General features: G+C 36.2%; 1 protein-coding gene across 2 annotated transcripts in view; it reads left to right on the plus strand.

Annotated features, from left to right (window-relative positions):
• GFM2 (GTP dependent ribosome recycling factor mitochondrial 2) overlaps nt 1-16474 on the plus strand; it is a 62152-nt gene that overhangs the window by 14589 nt on the left and 31089 nt on the right. For both annotated transcript variants that reach the window (XM_081133340.1, XM_081133339.1), the window contains exons 8-17: nt 1183-1271; nt 2785-2845; nt 3078-3257; nt 5685-5765; nt 7598-7746; nt 9142-9282; nt 9366-9465; nt 10777-10966; nt 12101-12177; nt 14427-14565. In XM_081133340.1, the coding sequence (XP_080989466.1) occupies nt 1183-1271; nt 2785-2845; nt 3078-3257; nt 5685-5765; nt 7598-7746; nt 9142-9282; nt 9366-9465; nt 10777-10966; nt 12101-12177; nt 14427-14565 (1207 nt within the window). The remainder of the gene's footprint in view (nt 1-1182; nt 1272-2784; nt 2846-3077; nt 3258-5684; nt 5766-7597; nt 7747-9141; nt 9283-9365; nt 9466-10776; nt 10967-12100; nt 12178-14426; nt 14566-16474) is intronic.

Raw genomic sequence — 16474 nt, forward strand, 5'->3', positions numbered from 1 at the left:
GAATGAAAACATTTGTCCACCAAGACCCGTTCAGAATGTCTATAGCTGTAAAATTCATAATTGCTTCAAACTAGACACAACCAGTGTGCATCCACAGGTAGATAGAAAAACAAACTAGCACATTTATACAAAGGAATTTAGCAATAAGACTGAGTGAACCAGTACACCCAGCAACATGAATGATTGTCACAGACATGTTGGGTGAAAGAAACTATGCAATTTATATGAGGTTTAAGAATAAGCAGAATGAATCTATGGTGACAAATCAGAATTAGTTGCTTATTGGGGATGGGACATAAGAAAATTTCCTTAGGTTCTGTATGTTCTATATCTTGATTGGGGTAGTAGTTATACAAGGGTATTCATTTATCAAAACTCAATGAACTGTACACTTAGGAGCTGTATATGTTATTTTTTATTGTGTACATGGATAAATTCTACCTAATAAAACTGAAATTACAAATTGGCTTTTATTTTAACGACAGCACATTAAGCTTTTTATGCTCTGTTTCAAAGTTATTGACTCCATTAGGCACAGATAGTAGACTCAAACAATTTATATCTAATGGTGTACAAAAAGTAGAATTAAAAGAAGTTAAATAGAAAAGCATATGAGAATTGCAATTTATAAATACAGGTATTGGCTTATTTTCCCCCCCTTAAATTATCTTCAGTTTACATGAACATTTAAACAGTCACAGTAAAAATACATGATTTTTATCTCAATAGCATTTTTATAGTATACCTCTGTTCTTTTTAAATCACAACTGTCTGAATTAATTAAGGCAAAAGTCCATATTTCAAAGATCAGAAAACATAAGTTCAACGTTGTGTGACATGTACTAGGTAAGGTGAAGCCGAACAAAAAGTAGGTCTTCTGATGCTTGGTTCAGTCCTTTTTTGCATGACTCTCATTACCTCCCAGGTGTTACTTCTCTGTGTGGCAGCCTCATTCACCCAAAGTATTCTTCCGAGTCTGGAGCATACTTTCCATCACACTTCGCTACGTTCTTAGCTTTGTTAACCCAATAGCAAAGGAATGACTCTGGAAGTGTAAGTGCAGTGGCAATAATTCCATGCTGGAAAAGGCCCAGCTCCATGTTATAATAGAGTCTTAGATCTCTTTATTTCATGTTTATGTAGTAACAGTTACTTTTGTCCAATATGTGCTCTTTGCTTTAGGCACAAACTCTCACAGTATGGAGGCAAGCTGATAAACACAAGATACCTCGAATCTGTTTTTTAAACAAGATGGACAAAACCGGAGCAAGGTATTTATTTTAAGTGTATTTCTTAGGCTTATCAAAGTAAGAATACAATTTGAGCTTTTAATGGACTATAACTTAAATTTAGAAGTAGCTAGTTCCTATAGAGTATAAATATTCCATGAAATCTCTATTCCCATTAAAAAAAAGAAAAAAAAGCTAATTCATAGGTTAAGTAATAATGTGAGGTTAACAGAGAGTTGAAAGATGATGAACCGTCCTGATTCTAATGTAGAGAGACTGTATTCTGTTTTCTAGATCCTGACAGTGGTGTCTTGCTGATTCCACTGCTTCTGTTTAGAGCTGAATGGTATAGTCCCTGTCTCTGTTGCTGGAGGTTACGGTGCCCTCTGTCATTGCTAAAGGTAGAGGTTAGAGAACTGTGTCCTGTAGTTGCCTCGGAGAACAAGGTTCTTCCTTGTCCTCTATTTTCTTTAGCTCCTGGGTGACGTGCTTACAACCGAAGGGAACTGGGAGAGGAGAATGTAGATGTTGTAAGACCTGCGTGTAGTACAAACGAGTTAATGGTGAAATGTGGTAGTGCTCGGTGACTTACAGAGCGGCAAGCCAAAGTGATACGTTATTCTGAGAACAGAATTCAGAATTTAGAGAATCAAGAATATTTGAAGGGTTTGGAGAAAATGTGAAGAGAGAATCAAGAATATAAAGGATTCTAGGGAAATGTGACAGGGATGATGCTGGTCTGTGGTGTGAGAACAGCAGAAACAAAATGTAAACTATTTCTTCCCTAAAACCACACAGTATACTTTGTGTTTATATAACTCTCGACAGTAATTCTAAGGCTGTTGGTTTAAAGGACATTTGTCTTGATTAGTGAAAGCATAACCTTCAAAATATGTGAGGCTCAGGTTCTGACCCTTTTCTGTTTGGAGTTCCTTGAGGTAGATGGAAGCACTGCCTTTACTGACGTACAATACCTGTGATGATGGGGAGGGAAGTGACTGGATACTAGGCTGGTTCTCAAAGACATTGAGACCAGAAAAAAGTTAGCCCATGTGCCAAAGATGACGTGTGCCATAGGTACCCAACCCCACTGTGAGCACAGAAATGAACAGCGTGGCAGATGATATTTAAAAAGCCTAAGCTAAAAGTATAGAAAAATTAGGCTGGCTCTTGGAAGAAAGCTGGTGGCGTGTGTAATAGTAAATGCAGTTATTAAAAGAATCCTTGACTTGTAATCACAAATTTTGCATTTGAATCCCAACTGCAATTTATTATCTGTGACCTTGATCAATTCAGGTGACTTTAACCTCAAACTTTAGTTAAGGTGCAGCTAACAATAATAACACCATAAATACCTGTGTGGCAGGATTCTGATCGATGCTCAATTTCTGTTATTTGAAATTGACATTCAAATTTTTTTCAAGATGTCCTATGGAAAACTGAAGTGGTAAACATTAGGAACAATGAAAAGGGTTATAAGTTTAGAGAACATTCTTAAACCTGTTTTTAAATTCTTAACATTTTTAACTACTGTATAATTATTTGCTTTCTACAGTTTTAACTATGCAGTTGAAAGCATCAAAGAGAAGTTGAAGGCAAAGCCTTTGCTTTTACAGGTTGGTGGATTCATATTTGGTTGATTAGTAGTAACAGCTTCTCAGTTTCCTCATCAGTTTATACATTTCTGAAGCTATCAAATCCTTTTTGGAAGAATTTGGCATATAAATAAAAATAGGTAAGATTATGGTAACAATAATAATGGACATTTCAAGGAAAGATAAGATTCATCATCAATGCCATTCTAATTGAATGTTCATTTACTAATGTTACTCTTACTCTGATTTATAGTTGCCAATTGGTGAAGCCAAAACTTTCAAAGGAGTGGTGGATGTAGTAAATAAAGAAAAGCTTCTTTGGAATCCCAATTCAGATGATGGAAAAGACTTTGAGAGAAAACCCCTCTTGGAAATGAGTGATCCTAAATTGCTGAAGGAGACTACTGAAGCACGGAATGCCTTAATAGAACAAGTAAAATAAATACTTTGAGTTTAAAATTGCATGAGTATTTAGAAACTTTGAAAAATACTGTATTGTGAAATTTAATATAAAATTACATATGGAACATGTAGGGTATAAGAATAATGACATGAACACCAGTGTATGCACCACCTGGCCTAAGAAATAGAATGTTAGCAATACTCTTGAGTCGTTATGTGTGATTATACGTCATTTTCAGTCTTTATAGAGTGCCAGTATTTGATTATACCATAATTTATGGTCTGTTTTCCTGTGGATAAACCTTGAGATTGTTACCTCTTTTTTATTTTTATTTTATTGCTGTTACAAACAGTGTTGCTTGAACATCTTTGTATGTAGCTCCTTGTGCACATATGCAAGAATTTGTTTAGGGTTAAACCTAGGAGTGGAATTGCCAGGTCAAAGGGTGTGTTCATCTTTTACTTGACCATGTGTCAAATTATTTAGAAAAATGTAAAACCAATTTTGTAGTTAATATATAACTTTAGACGTCATTCACCCTCAAAATTTTAATAGAAAACAGTAATTTGGGGGGAGGGCACATAAAAAAAATTGGAATTGAACTTTACTAATCATTGATTGGGTACCTAATTGGTTTTCCTTTGAGGTTTTATCTTAAACAAAAGGGCTATCAGAATAAACCTAAGAAGGATTTTATAATCTAGTTGAGGCACCAACATAAACTTGCATATGTCTCATACTGTTCTTGGACATGAAAGACTAAAATTTTCTTTATTTTCATTATATACTATCAATAGGTAATAAAGAGCTAATTGCAAGGAATACATATGTATGTATAGAATTAGAGAGTAAGACCACATCACACCTGTTTTTGCATTGTTGGTGGAAATGAAAATGGTGCAGCCACTGTGAAAAACAGTATAGTGGTTCCTCAAAAAATTGAAAATAGAATTAACGTATGATCTAGTAATTCTGTTTCTGGGTATGTGTCCAAAGGAATTGAAAGCAGTGTCTTAAAGAGGTATTTGCACATCTGTGTTCATAGCAGCAGTGTTTAGAATAGCCAGGAGCTGGAAGGTGGATTTACCAGCAGACAGATGGATAAATAAAATGCAGTGTATACACAATGGAATGTTATTCAGCGTTAAAATGGAAGGAAATTCTGACATATGTTATTAATGAACATTGAGGATATTAAATTGCTAATTAAAATAAGCCAATCACAAAAGGGCAGATACTGTGCTGTTCCACTTATATGAGATCTATATAGTCCAGTTCATAGAGACAGGAAGTAGGATGATAGTTACCAGGGGCGGGGAAGGAGAAAAGGAAAGTTATTTTATGGGTCTAAAGTTTCGGTTTTGTGAGATGAAAACCTTCTGGAGGTTAGTTTTACAACACTGGATATACTTAATACTGCTGAACCGTTCCCTTAGACATGATTAAGGTGGTGGAGTTCATGCTGTGCTTCTGTTATCTGTACTCTACCACAGTTATGAGAGTAGTGTGGACAAGGAAAAACTTCTGTGTTCTAAAGGGGAACAGTGAAAATAATAAGTAATATTTCTTGTATACTTACTGTATGTTCTGGCAGCATAATTTGAATTGGTTATTTAACTCTCACAATAGTCCCATGAGGTAGTTACTAGTATTATCTCCATGAGTAACCAAGAAAAAGAGAGGTGGTGACATAATGACCAAAGTTTTTGAGTAAGTTAGTAGGTAGCGGAGTCATTTCTAGGCAGTTTGACTCCAGAAGCTGTGCTTAATCATATGTTGCTTTTCAGGAGGATGCTTTGGTGCATTTTTGCAATAGTTAGCTATCAAAAGTGTTTCTATCAACAAGTTTACAAGTGTTGTTCCCTTGTACTGTTACAAACTTTTGAGACTTTTATTAATTTTATTGTCAGCTGAATTCTATTTCATAATAGCAAATGATTGTGAAAAGAACATGAATTAGATAACCTTTTATTATTGAATTATGTCTATGATGCCCAACTTAAACATATTTCCTCAGTGCAGGATTAATTACAATAAGATTAATTCTTTTACTTTGACTGTCACAAGAGATCTTGTGAACATTCAGAATATATTAGAGGAGCACCAGGTAAAACTTTTTTATGAACTAAGACCCCCAAATTTATCTAAAGAAAGCAATTCATTGAATATGTTACCATTGGCCATAAATTGTGCATTTTCTTTTAGTTCTTTTGAGCACTCTGGGTAGATAGCAGTTTAATGATATGCTTAATCTGGCTCAGGCTTCCCATGAATTTAGGGAACTCATAAGAGCATACCTTCAATTGGAAAGAAAAACTCTTTTAGAAATAGGGAGAAGTCCTTGGCTTGGGTAAGTTAGATCATATAGCTGTCTTGAAACATTTGGATAATGTATTACACTTAAGTTAATAGTTGGCCAACAAATACAGCTTATAGAACTAAAGCCTTTCTTTATAGGTTGCAGATTTGGATGATGAATTTGCTGACTTGGTTTTAGGGGAATTTAGTGAAAATTTTGATTTGCTCCCAGCTGAAAAGGTAAATTTTATTCATTTACTTACCAAGTTTTACTAATTGGATGTGCTTTGCTTTCTGTGTTTTGTGGTTTTTGTTTTTTCCCCCAACTTTGCATAGCATTGGAAATTACGTTGCCTTAAAGAAAAATTAGTAAAACATTAAGGTAAAGTTACTACTAATACAAAATGTTGACTTGAAAATTAGGAGAGCATTAAGATAAAGCCACTGCTAATACAGGTACTTAATAAGGGCAGTGATTTACTGGTTTTGGTTATATTTTTACAAAATTGGAAACTAAATATTTTTTATTTATATTGAGTCAGGAAAAGTTAATTTTTCATTCTCAGCCTTTTCTCTTCATTGTGATCATTTCTTGAAGTATTTTTCAGGAAATCACAAGTAGAAATTTTGTATTTAAAATTTATTGGTTTTTCAAACTACTACAGTGATTATTTTAATCAGAACTTTCTTCTGAATCTGTTTTAACACATTGTTTGCGGGTAGTTTTTATCGTGCGCTCTACTACCAGTCAAAGTAAAAGGTATAAATACGTTTCCCGCATACAATGTGTTAATTGTAAGTGGAAACTCATTGCAGGCCTTTTTTTGTTTGTTTTCTTTTGAAAAGCATTAAACTAGAGACTAGGAAAGTAAAATACAGATAATAATAGGATTATGACAGATTTCTTTAAGGCATTGCTGTTTTTTTGTTTTTTTCCGGCCAGGGCTCTCCCCCCATGAATTGGCAAACTTATTTTTTATTTTTCTTCATGAAACATAAGAGTTACCAAAGGAAGTGTTGTTTTTTAAAAAATATGTCTTTATTGTTTTCAAAGAGGGGAAGCGCGCGAGAGAGAAACATCAATGATGAGAGAGTCATTGATCGGCTGCCTCCCGCATGCCCCCTGCTGGAGATCAAGCCCACAACCCGGGCATGTGCCCTGACTGGGAATCGAACCTCGATCTCCTGGATCCTAGGTTGATGCTCAACCGCTGAGCCACTCCGGCAGGGCAAGAAAGTGTTTTTAAGTGGTAATATGTATAGTGGTGTTTAAGATGAGCCCAGCAAATTCATGGAGTTATTTTTCCTGAAAGGAATTGAAGAAAAACACAAGATCTGTAGATTAATTTTGAGCCATTTGAAGTTATTTGAGGTGGAAAAAAGTAATTTTTTCCTTTTCAATGCAATGCCATAATTTTGACATTTTTTATTATTTATTATTTGAATGCTACCCTGCAGTCACATAACATGATTTCTGTTTTCAAAGAGCTTATAGTCTAAAGTAGAATTGACCCACCATTTCTCTTATCTGTAGCTTGCAAGTATACCCAAGCTTTTCTTGGTTTTGAGGTCTTTCAAAAAAATTTTTTCCACTTTGATTTTTCATTTGCTTTTGGATTTTATTTAATATGGATCTAATTCATTTGAAGAAATTGTAACTTACCAGTTTCTCTGTTAGGTTGTCAAGGTAAAAATCACAAGTATATTAACTCATTTATTTAAGAGATATTTTTAAATACCTACTTTATTTTAAGTACTTTTCTAGTTTCTGGGGACTTAGCAGTGGTTTACATTGGACCTTACTATAATGCTCATATAAATTTTACATTAAATTTAATACTAATTAAAGTTAAACTAATAAATATGTATCTAATGTACCAGGTAGTGGTTATTGTTATAAAGAAAAGCAAAGAATAAGGCAGTAAAGAATGATGGAGGTGTGTGAGGAGTGCTGTTTTACATGGGTGGTTAGGAAAGACATCTGATTCTGAGCTATTTTGGTTGAGACCAGTATACTGTATATATGTGACCATTCTATGGTCACATAAAATACTTATACCTCTGCTTTGTAGCTACAGACTGCAATCCATAGAGTAACACTGGCTCAGACAGCAGTGCCTGTGCTTTGTGGAAGTGCCCTGAAAAACAAAGGGGTCCAGCCCTTGTTAGATGCTATCACTATGTACTTGCCATCACCTGAAGAGCGCAGCTATGAATTTCTGTAAGTATGCAAGTCCTAGATGAAAACCTTACAGCCTTGAAAAAACTGGTAGGTAAATAGGTTTCTTTTTCACAATCGGTAGTGGAATCACCATTTTTGAATATTGATGAAAACTATCATTGTAAATAACATAACATAGTGCCATAGTTTTTACTTGAAAGGGACATTTGCTATCTCTTGTAACCTGCTACATTTACCGATGGAGCTAGGAATGTGGATTTATTGATGTGTAAAAGTATGTTGACCCTGCCATCTTAGTGTGTTTTTTTAAGTCATATACTTGGGACGTTTGATAAATATTCTGTAGATATATTTATATTCTAGATTTCAAGATTTTACGTAAGTTCAAAATATTTTGTGGCTATAAAGAAAGGTCATTGATTTACTCCTGTTGTCTCTAACAGATTTGTACTTACTAATAGATCCTCTAAAATCTGAGTAAGTTTTATGTAGAATGGCAGACACAACTGGACTTCAATCATTTAACTAGAGCATTAATCACTTTCCACATCTCTCAGTTGAAGAGACATTACAATGAAGCGATTGTGAGCATGGACTGTTCTATCTGGATTTAAATCCAGGCTCTTCTAAACTGCCTAACCTCTCATCTGTGAAGTACAGAGAACAGGGCCTGTCTCATAGGATTCTTAAAGGATCAAAGGAGTTCACATTTATAAAGCATATGGAACAGTGCCTAGTTTATTGTAAGCTTTCTGTATAAATATTTTTAAAATAAAGTTAAAAACTAGAGGAAATCAGATTGGAGAATTTCTGTAGTAGAAATGTCTAACCTACTTTGAGCCATAGACTGCATTAAAACTAATGAAAATGCAGAGCTTTTCCGAAGGAAAATGTATTTGTGCACAAAGTTTGGCATTTTCAGAGGGTTTCAAACTTTCTGTAACCTATCAATGAACACCAGTTTAAGCACATCGTTCTGTAAGAATGTTGGCTCGTAAACAAGTTCAGATTTGTAGTTTAGATTTATATGGCGATGTAACTGGAGAGAAAGTGGGAGGATTATATAAAAGTAGTAATTGGAAAGTACCTATTTATTTACCCCTGTACAGGTTTTTTGAGAAAGTGGTGTGGATGTTCCTAGGTATATTTTTTTGAGGAGGGAATTATTTGTGAATAGAGGTAATATTTGGAAGAGACCCCGTTGTTTTTAGTTTTGAGGAATTAATAGTAAAATCTCCATTAAATAATTTAATCCAGTGGAGGAAGTGAGGTACTGACACTGTTTAGTCAGTCTGGGTAGCTAACCTAGAAAATAGGAAGGTTCTTTGGAAGACATGAAGATTGAATTTGTGTAGCAGTTATGATCTGACCTGTATAAATATATAGGAAGTGTGTTTTACAGGCTTTTCTGGAATGTCTCCTTAATTTTTATAGGCAGTGGTATAAGGGTGACTTATGTGCACTGGCATTTAAAGTTCTCCATGACAAGCAGCGGGGACCATTGGTTTTTATGCGCATTTACTCAGGCATGATAAAACCCCAATTGGCCATCCATAATATTAACGGAAACTGCACGTAAGTAGAAGTTTAGGTTATTTCCTAAAACTGTATTCATTTCTTTAAAAGTACTTTTACTAATATAAATCATTGTTTTACAGGGAGAGAATAAGTCGTCTGCTTTTGCCATTTGCTGACCAACACATAGAAATCCCTTCGCTGACTGCTGGTAACATTGCTTTGACGGTTGGGCTTAAACATGTAAGTGACCAAGTGGTTTCTCTAGGAAATAACAGCTCATGTATTTAATTAAAAGCAGGTATTTTATAATAGCAAAACCCCACAAATAATCCAAACGTCCATCAGTAGTGGAATAATGAATATCAGGGCATATTCATCAACATGGTTGAATCTCACACATTTAATGGAAAGAAAGAAAAGTAAATTAGAGAAGACTATTAACAGTATGTATTGTATTCATATAAGGCTCAAATCCAAGTAAAATAATATACTATTCATGGATACATACACGTTTTAAGATTATGTAAAACATTGTTATTCCCACTGGATTTTTTTCCTGTTTTGGTCATTGCCCACAATTTCATCTAACCGGATAGCCCATCAGGTTTTAACTGAATATGTGACAATGAGGCTCCATGAGGGCAAGGGTTTTTGTCTCTCTCGTTCTCTATTCTTAATCTTTAGGCCAGTCCATGACTTTCATAGGATGAAAATACTTGATGCTACCTGTGTATGTTTTTGGTAGGTTAAAACTAAGGACATTTCGCTTATATGTGGATTAAGTCAAGTACAGTTTCTCAATGAACTTAGGTATATTTGACATTTAGGATAAACATTGTTACTTTAACATTTTAAATCCTTTATGAAATTGCAAGATTTAAAATCCTTTACAGGAAATTCCCATGGTCTGGAAATTGGACTTATAGCATCACAGTGTCCTGTCTGTCTATTTGAAGGCAGGAACTCCTTGAATGTATTTGAAGGAGTTACAGAAATCTGTTTGGGCCGGTACTTCAGAAGGGGTATCTTTACAGACAGGAAAACTGGCACAGGACTTCATAATATATAAGTTTAAAGTAAAATTATAGTTTTAAAAAAATAACTGGAGTCTACAGGGACTATGTCAGTTTTGCATGGTCAAGGGTATTCTGTTAATTGCATATTTTAGTTAATAGAGGATTTTTTGTGAAATAGTAATATACTTTTACTGGTGCTAAAACACTGTAATGGACTTTTACCTAACTTGTCTTTACATGATTGAAAATTTAGGAAGGTCCATGTGTTTTGCAAAATGAATTTTGGGTATGTATGTTGTGTGTGTGTGTTTGTGTGTGTGTGTGTGTGTTTTAGACTTATTACAGCAGTATTTTGCATAGAATTCTTAGGTTAAATTATATTTACTTATGCAAAGTTACAATGAGCTTTATGAATTTGTCTCTTAAGTACTGATGAAAAGAAAGTGCCGCATTAAATTTTTTCTTGTGGTTCTTGGTAGAAGCTAAGTGCTTGCCAACAACTTGTTTTATTCCAAGGTCTCTCCTTTGCTTGCAGACCGCCACTGGAGACACCATTGTCTCATCCAAGTCCAGCGCATTAGCTGCCGCTCGTCGAGCCGAAAGGGAGGGAGAAAAGAAGCATAGACAAAACGGTGACGCAGAGAGGCTTTTATTGGCTGGGGTGGAGGTCCCAGAACCTGTTTTCTTCTGTACCATAGAACCCCCTTCAGTGGCCAAGCAGCCAGGTACAAACAGACTTGGTGTACCGATTAATTAGTGCGCTCACGATTTAGATAAAATAGTTACATTATACCCTCAAAAGGCTTTTCATGTGATTGAATCTAAATCACAATATATTGCTAAGTATTTCTTGTGATTGGTCTGTTTTTGTATTTAAGATGTTTTGATTTTTACAAACTCCTTTTAATTTTTCCTGTGTCTTGGCCATTTTCTCATGTCATACTCCTCTTCAGTCCTGTTCCTGTGGTGCTGCCTGTGGGTCTAAGTGACTGACCTTGGGACGGCCCTTCCAATATATTAGATTAGTGACCAGTTCGGAGCTGGCTCCGCTTCTCTCCACCATTTATAAAATTGCTACTTTTTCTTGTTTTCTAGATCAACCTTTGTAACTCAGTGGAGATATTTATATACTGTGTTAATGCTGATTGACCTTTTTGAGTGTTACATACTTTGTTTTTTAGCATATTTGCTCAGAATTCTTCAGTGGGTTTTCATTACTTAAAGCACAAACCCACACTCTTTAGTGTGGTGTATATATGTCATTGTTCCAGCTATGTCATTTCCAATTAGATTTGGTTAAATATTGCAGAAAATCCCCAAATAACAGCTGCTTTAATGACAAAAGTTTATTTCTGTCTATTGTAAATGATACCTTGAGTTGGTAGTCCAGGGGTTAGTGGGTGGATCCACAATACCATCAGGCACCCAGGCTCATCTCTTGTCTTCCTGCCTGAGTGCATACATAGGTCCTGTCCTTAGTCATCTCGTGATGCTGCTGCCCCTTCTACCCACCGGCGTCAGGCTGCACTGCCTCCTTGTCTTTCTAGTAGCAAATTATTCCTCGCACAGCCATTTCCCTGTCTGGAATTCTTTTTCTTCGGCATTTTACTTACAAGGTCTCTCTCTTTTTTTTTTTATGCCTTTACCCAAATCATCCTGGAGAGCCCTTCCCAGAGCTCCAGTTCTTAGGTAACCTCCCCTCGCTGTCTTACCCCTTATTTTGTTCTCTATGAAGCATTCATGGCTGTTTGGAGTGTTCTTTTTCAACATGAGTTTACTTGTTCACCTGTTCCCCCTGGAACACATGGTATGTTATCTAAGAAGTGGAGTGGAAGGAATTGTTTCTATTTCTTCCCCAGATTTGGATCATGCATTGAAATGCCTTCAGCGTGAAGATCCCAGTTTGAAAGTGAGGCTTGATCCTGACTCTGGACAGGTAGGCATATTATTACTTAATCCCAGAAATCTGTCAAGAATACAGTGCACATGTGCACATGTGTGTGTAAGTGCATATATCTAAAACAGTGATTGGTCTATGTGCCTGAAAAAGAAACTTACTTTCTTGGTTCTCATAATAATAAACTTCTAATTATTATGTCGACTGTCAATCTAAATGGACAAGTTCTCCTTAATTCCTTAAAATAATTATACCTCACTTATATAAACTACTGTGCAACATTTATAGCATCCAGAAGAAAGCCTTTTGTGAAATTTTCAAATGAGGTTCAGTCCCAAGATGAAGCCTTGAACCTCTTGTGCTAAGGCTTACAGAAGTGGCATGCCAAAGAGAGGGTGCAAAGGGGCTTTTAATGACAGTGACACTCATAAGATGGGTAAGTGGGATTACCGCCTAGCAGTGTGGAAGGAAATAGAGCTCTGGGGTAGGTGCAGAATTGGGCTCTGTTTTACAGCCCAGGGAAGAACAGATGCTAATTCTGTATCTTCTTTTTTGAAGGCAGGGTAAAGTGTACATAAGATTTTAGAAGTTACTCAGAAAGGTTATACATTTGTCTTTAAAGAGAGTGAACTGATTTAGTTAATCTGAAAGGCTTGGGGTACTTATTTTCCCAAATGCCAGGTTAATGAGTAGTAATTTAGTTTAATTGATCCTGAATGCTACAACAGCAATTAAAACAAACTTTTTATTTTAACAAAATTTTTATTTTAAAAAAATGCCAATACACATTTAAAATACCAACACACAAGTGTATAGGTTAAAGGATTAAAGTTTTCCAGTCTCTCAATCCTATTTCACCCAGGTAACCACTGTGAAAACTTGGTGAAAAAGCCTTTTGCACTTTTTTAAGCATCTATTCTATCGCTGTGCTGTGATAAAGCAGAGTATATTTTTTCCAAATATATATACACAGATATGTAACAAGTCATTCTCTTTGTATCATTCTACAACTTGCTTTTTTCCAAGTAATGCAGTTTTTTAGCTTTAAAGTGTAACAGTCATACACCAAGTCTTTTCTGTTGTAGTTCCATAGATTTATTACAGCAAAAGGACACAGATTAGAACCAACCAAAGGAAGAGACTCACTGGGCAGAGTCTGGGACAGTTCTAAATGAGAAGCTTGCTTCATCCTCAGGGTTGTGTTACCGTCCTAGCAAAGAGCGTTGCCAACCAGGGAGCCCCACTTGGGCCTTTGGTGTCCAGTTTTTATTGGGGCTCAATCCCACACTGCCTGTGTGGTTGACCTTTAGCCTACAGCACCTCCTGCAGGCTTGAGCCGGTACCTCTACTCTCCAGGTTGGAACTGATACGGTTATTCCAGAGCCTGCGTCATAGGTCACATTGTTTGACTAGCTGGAGAACAGGGCCCTCAGACAAGAAAGACACTTCTGTCAGGCAGCATCTTGGCCTAGAGAGAATCTCTCAGAGGCTGCGGCAATAGCCAGACCCCTCTCTAGCCGAATTCTTCACCACACAAATGGCGAATGACTGAAAACGATCAAACGCGCATTTCTTGCACTGGACTCTTCCTCATACACAGAAACCTTCTGGAATAGCCATTGTTGCTAAAAAACAAAAAATGCCTGTCTTGATGGGTTTTGATACAGATTTGGCTGTTCTAACAAGGGCCCAAAATAACATTGGTTCATAGTAAATAAGTCAGTTTCTTTGTCACATAAAGGTCAAAACTGACCTGGAACTTTGGGCTGCCCACAAAGCTGTAAGGTGCCCAGGGTGGTTGGGAAATATTCGTGTGGTTGGGAATGTTTGGGAGAAAGGTTATTTCCCCATTTATAAGATGCTGCCCTCATCCACATGTTTCAAGATAGTTGCTTACCTTTTCCTTAAGAGGAGGAGTTTTTCCTTTCCTTCAAGGCACAGCCTAGAAGTTTCCTACATCTGTTACACTCGTGTTCCATTGGCTAGAACTTAGCTCTGTGGTTGGGAAGTGTAGTCCTAGCTAGTTGCCACCTGTTCAGCTGATAATTCAACTATCATGGAGTAATAATATCATGGAAGAGAATGGCCTAGTAATTCATTTTTAATTGATTAATTCCAGTCAGAAAAGTTAAAAACAGTGTTTAGACGTAGGAGCCAAAAAATTGCAAAAGAAACTCAGTTTGTAATTAATGAAAAATTAACAGATTGACAATACCTTTATATAGTGTTTTGTGATAAACCTAATTTTTCCTTGATCTTTGTTTTATTTCTTTTTTTTAAAAAACCAGACTATCCTCTGTGGAATGGGGGAGCTACATATTGAAATTCTTCATGACCGAATCAAGAGAGAGTATGGACTGGAAACCTACCTGGGGCCTCTTCAGGTGGCATACCGAGAGACCATTCTCAATTCAGTCCGTGCCACAGGTAAAACAAGAAAACAATTGCTGTTTTCGTTCATCACTTTTTCTCCAGGATTTGTTTCCTGAATCTCTTAGTTTAGTTGCAAGTAGGATTCACAGTCACTAGTGTTTTCCATCAGTGGGGACAGGTTTTATATGTGTGTGTGTTTTGTTTTTTAGGATTTTAAAATTTTAAACACAGCCCTATTCCATTACCACTCATGACACGTACTGGGTGAGCCACTCTTCGAGCAAATGTGCTTTGCAGTGTCATGGAATAGAGTGAGCCATGGAAGTAGATGGCTCATCCCTGTCCTCACACCAGAATGTGTGTAAGAACCTGAAGATGGATCAGATGCATTCCAAAGAAAAAGGACTACTATGTATATGAAACTTTCTTTTTCACAAACCTAATGGTAACCATACACAAAAAGCCCCAAACTGAGACACATGTTTTTAAAAAAGAGGAAACAGGAGAATGAAGGTGATGTGTTATCTTTAGTCTGTAAAGTGAGTGGAAAATAATTTCTACTGTTTAATAAATAAGGGTAATCCTATGCTGATGGAAGTGCAGTTTTTATATTTTTGTCCCAAATGTAAGAATTTACGATTCATGGTTTTAATTTGGTTTTCTTAAGCAGGAGAACATGACGCTATTGCTGTTCTTCCCAAGGCAAAAACATGGACAGGTTTGTTAGAAATACAGAGAAAAGATGTTTAGTATAACCAGGGGCTTTTAGCACTTTGCTTTTCACTAAAACTTGAAAAACTACACAAATAGAATATAGGAGCAAATGACACGAGTATTTCTGTTTCTGAACTTTATAGCTGGAAAAACTAAAAATGCTGGGAAAATATAGCAGCGCCTATAAAATTAATGTCTGAGCTGGTTAAAACATAATGGAAATTTCCAGAGGTCAAAAAGGAAGTTGGAGCAGGAACCTTGGAAAATAAGTCCGCACCAATGCCCCCAGCTATTCTGGAAGAATCTGCAGTCATTTCTAGCCTAGTACTTGAGGGCTGCATCCTCAAGGAAATAATTAACTAGGAAAGTTGTCTTCATAGAAGAAGATAAGAAAACTTGTCTGACTGGCTCTGGGGGTAAGGGGCAAAATTTCTGAGAATGTGTAACTATAGGCTTCTGATAGAATTTATAGAATCAGTATGACCCGAAAAACTCCAAACCAAAAATTTAGTGTACAGTGCTCTCACGGATTGGTAATATTCCCAGAAATCTGGTGATAACAAACAAAGGGCCTCTCTATAAATGTATCTTCAGCCCAGGCCTCAAAGACAATCCCACAGATAAAGAAATACGAAGTCACAATAAAAAAAGTTTTAAAATCACGAGAAAAGGCACAATGAGCAAAAAGGCAATTGAAGCAACAAACATTAGCAAAGGCTTCTGAAATTGGAGTTATCAGATGCAGAATATAAAATAAGTATGTTTATTGTTTTTGAAGAGATAAAAGGGAATGGGAGGTATTGATAGGGAGCAAGACACTATCAAAAATAAGCAGGCAATGGAACATCATGTGTAAGAAAGAAAGGAAATGCTCAAAAAATGATTAGGGCATGTCATAAGGACACAGGAACCAACTTGAAGAGGCTCCACTGGCCAAATCTGGATTAATTTGAACACCAGAATAATTAAATTCAGTAATTATAGACCACTGAGAAAAAGTAAGATTCATGAGTCTCTAATGATGATAAGCAGACATGGGGAAGACAGAGGGCTCCTCCTTACGCTGGAGTGCCGCGTGCTGTTTGTTGGGGAAGCAGGGAAGTAGTTTTGCAACTACTGTGAATGCTTAATGTTGGTTACATTGTTGAGGAATAGCATATTTGCATGGTTTTAAAATATCTACCCACAGATTACTTATTAGTTACAAGGTACAAAAGAAAAAAAAAGTAACTAGGTGCTGCCTCAGTCA

The sequence above is a fragment of the Miniopterus schreibersii genome (assembly GCF_964146895.1).
Source record: "Miniopterus schreibersii genome assembly, chromosome: 3".
Classification (NCBI taxonomy): domain Eukaryota; kingdom Metazoa; phylum Chordata; class Mammalia; order Chiroptera; family Miniopteridae; genus Miniopterus; species Miniopterus schreibersii.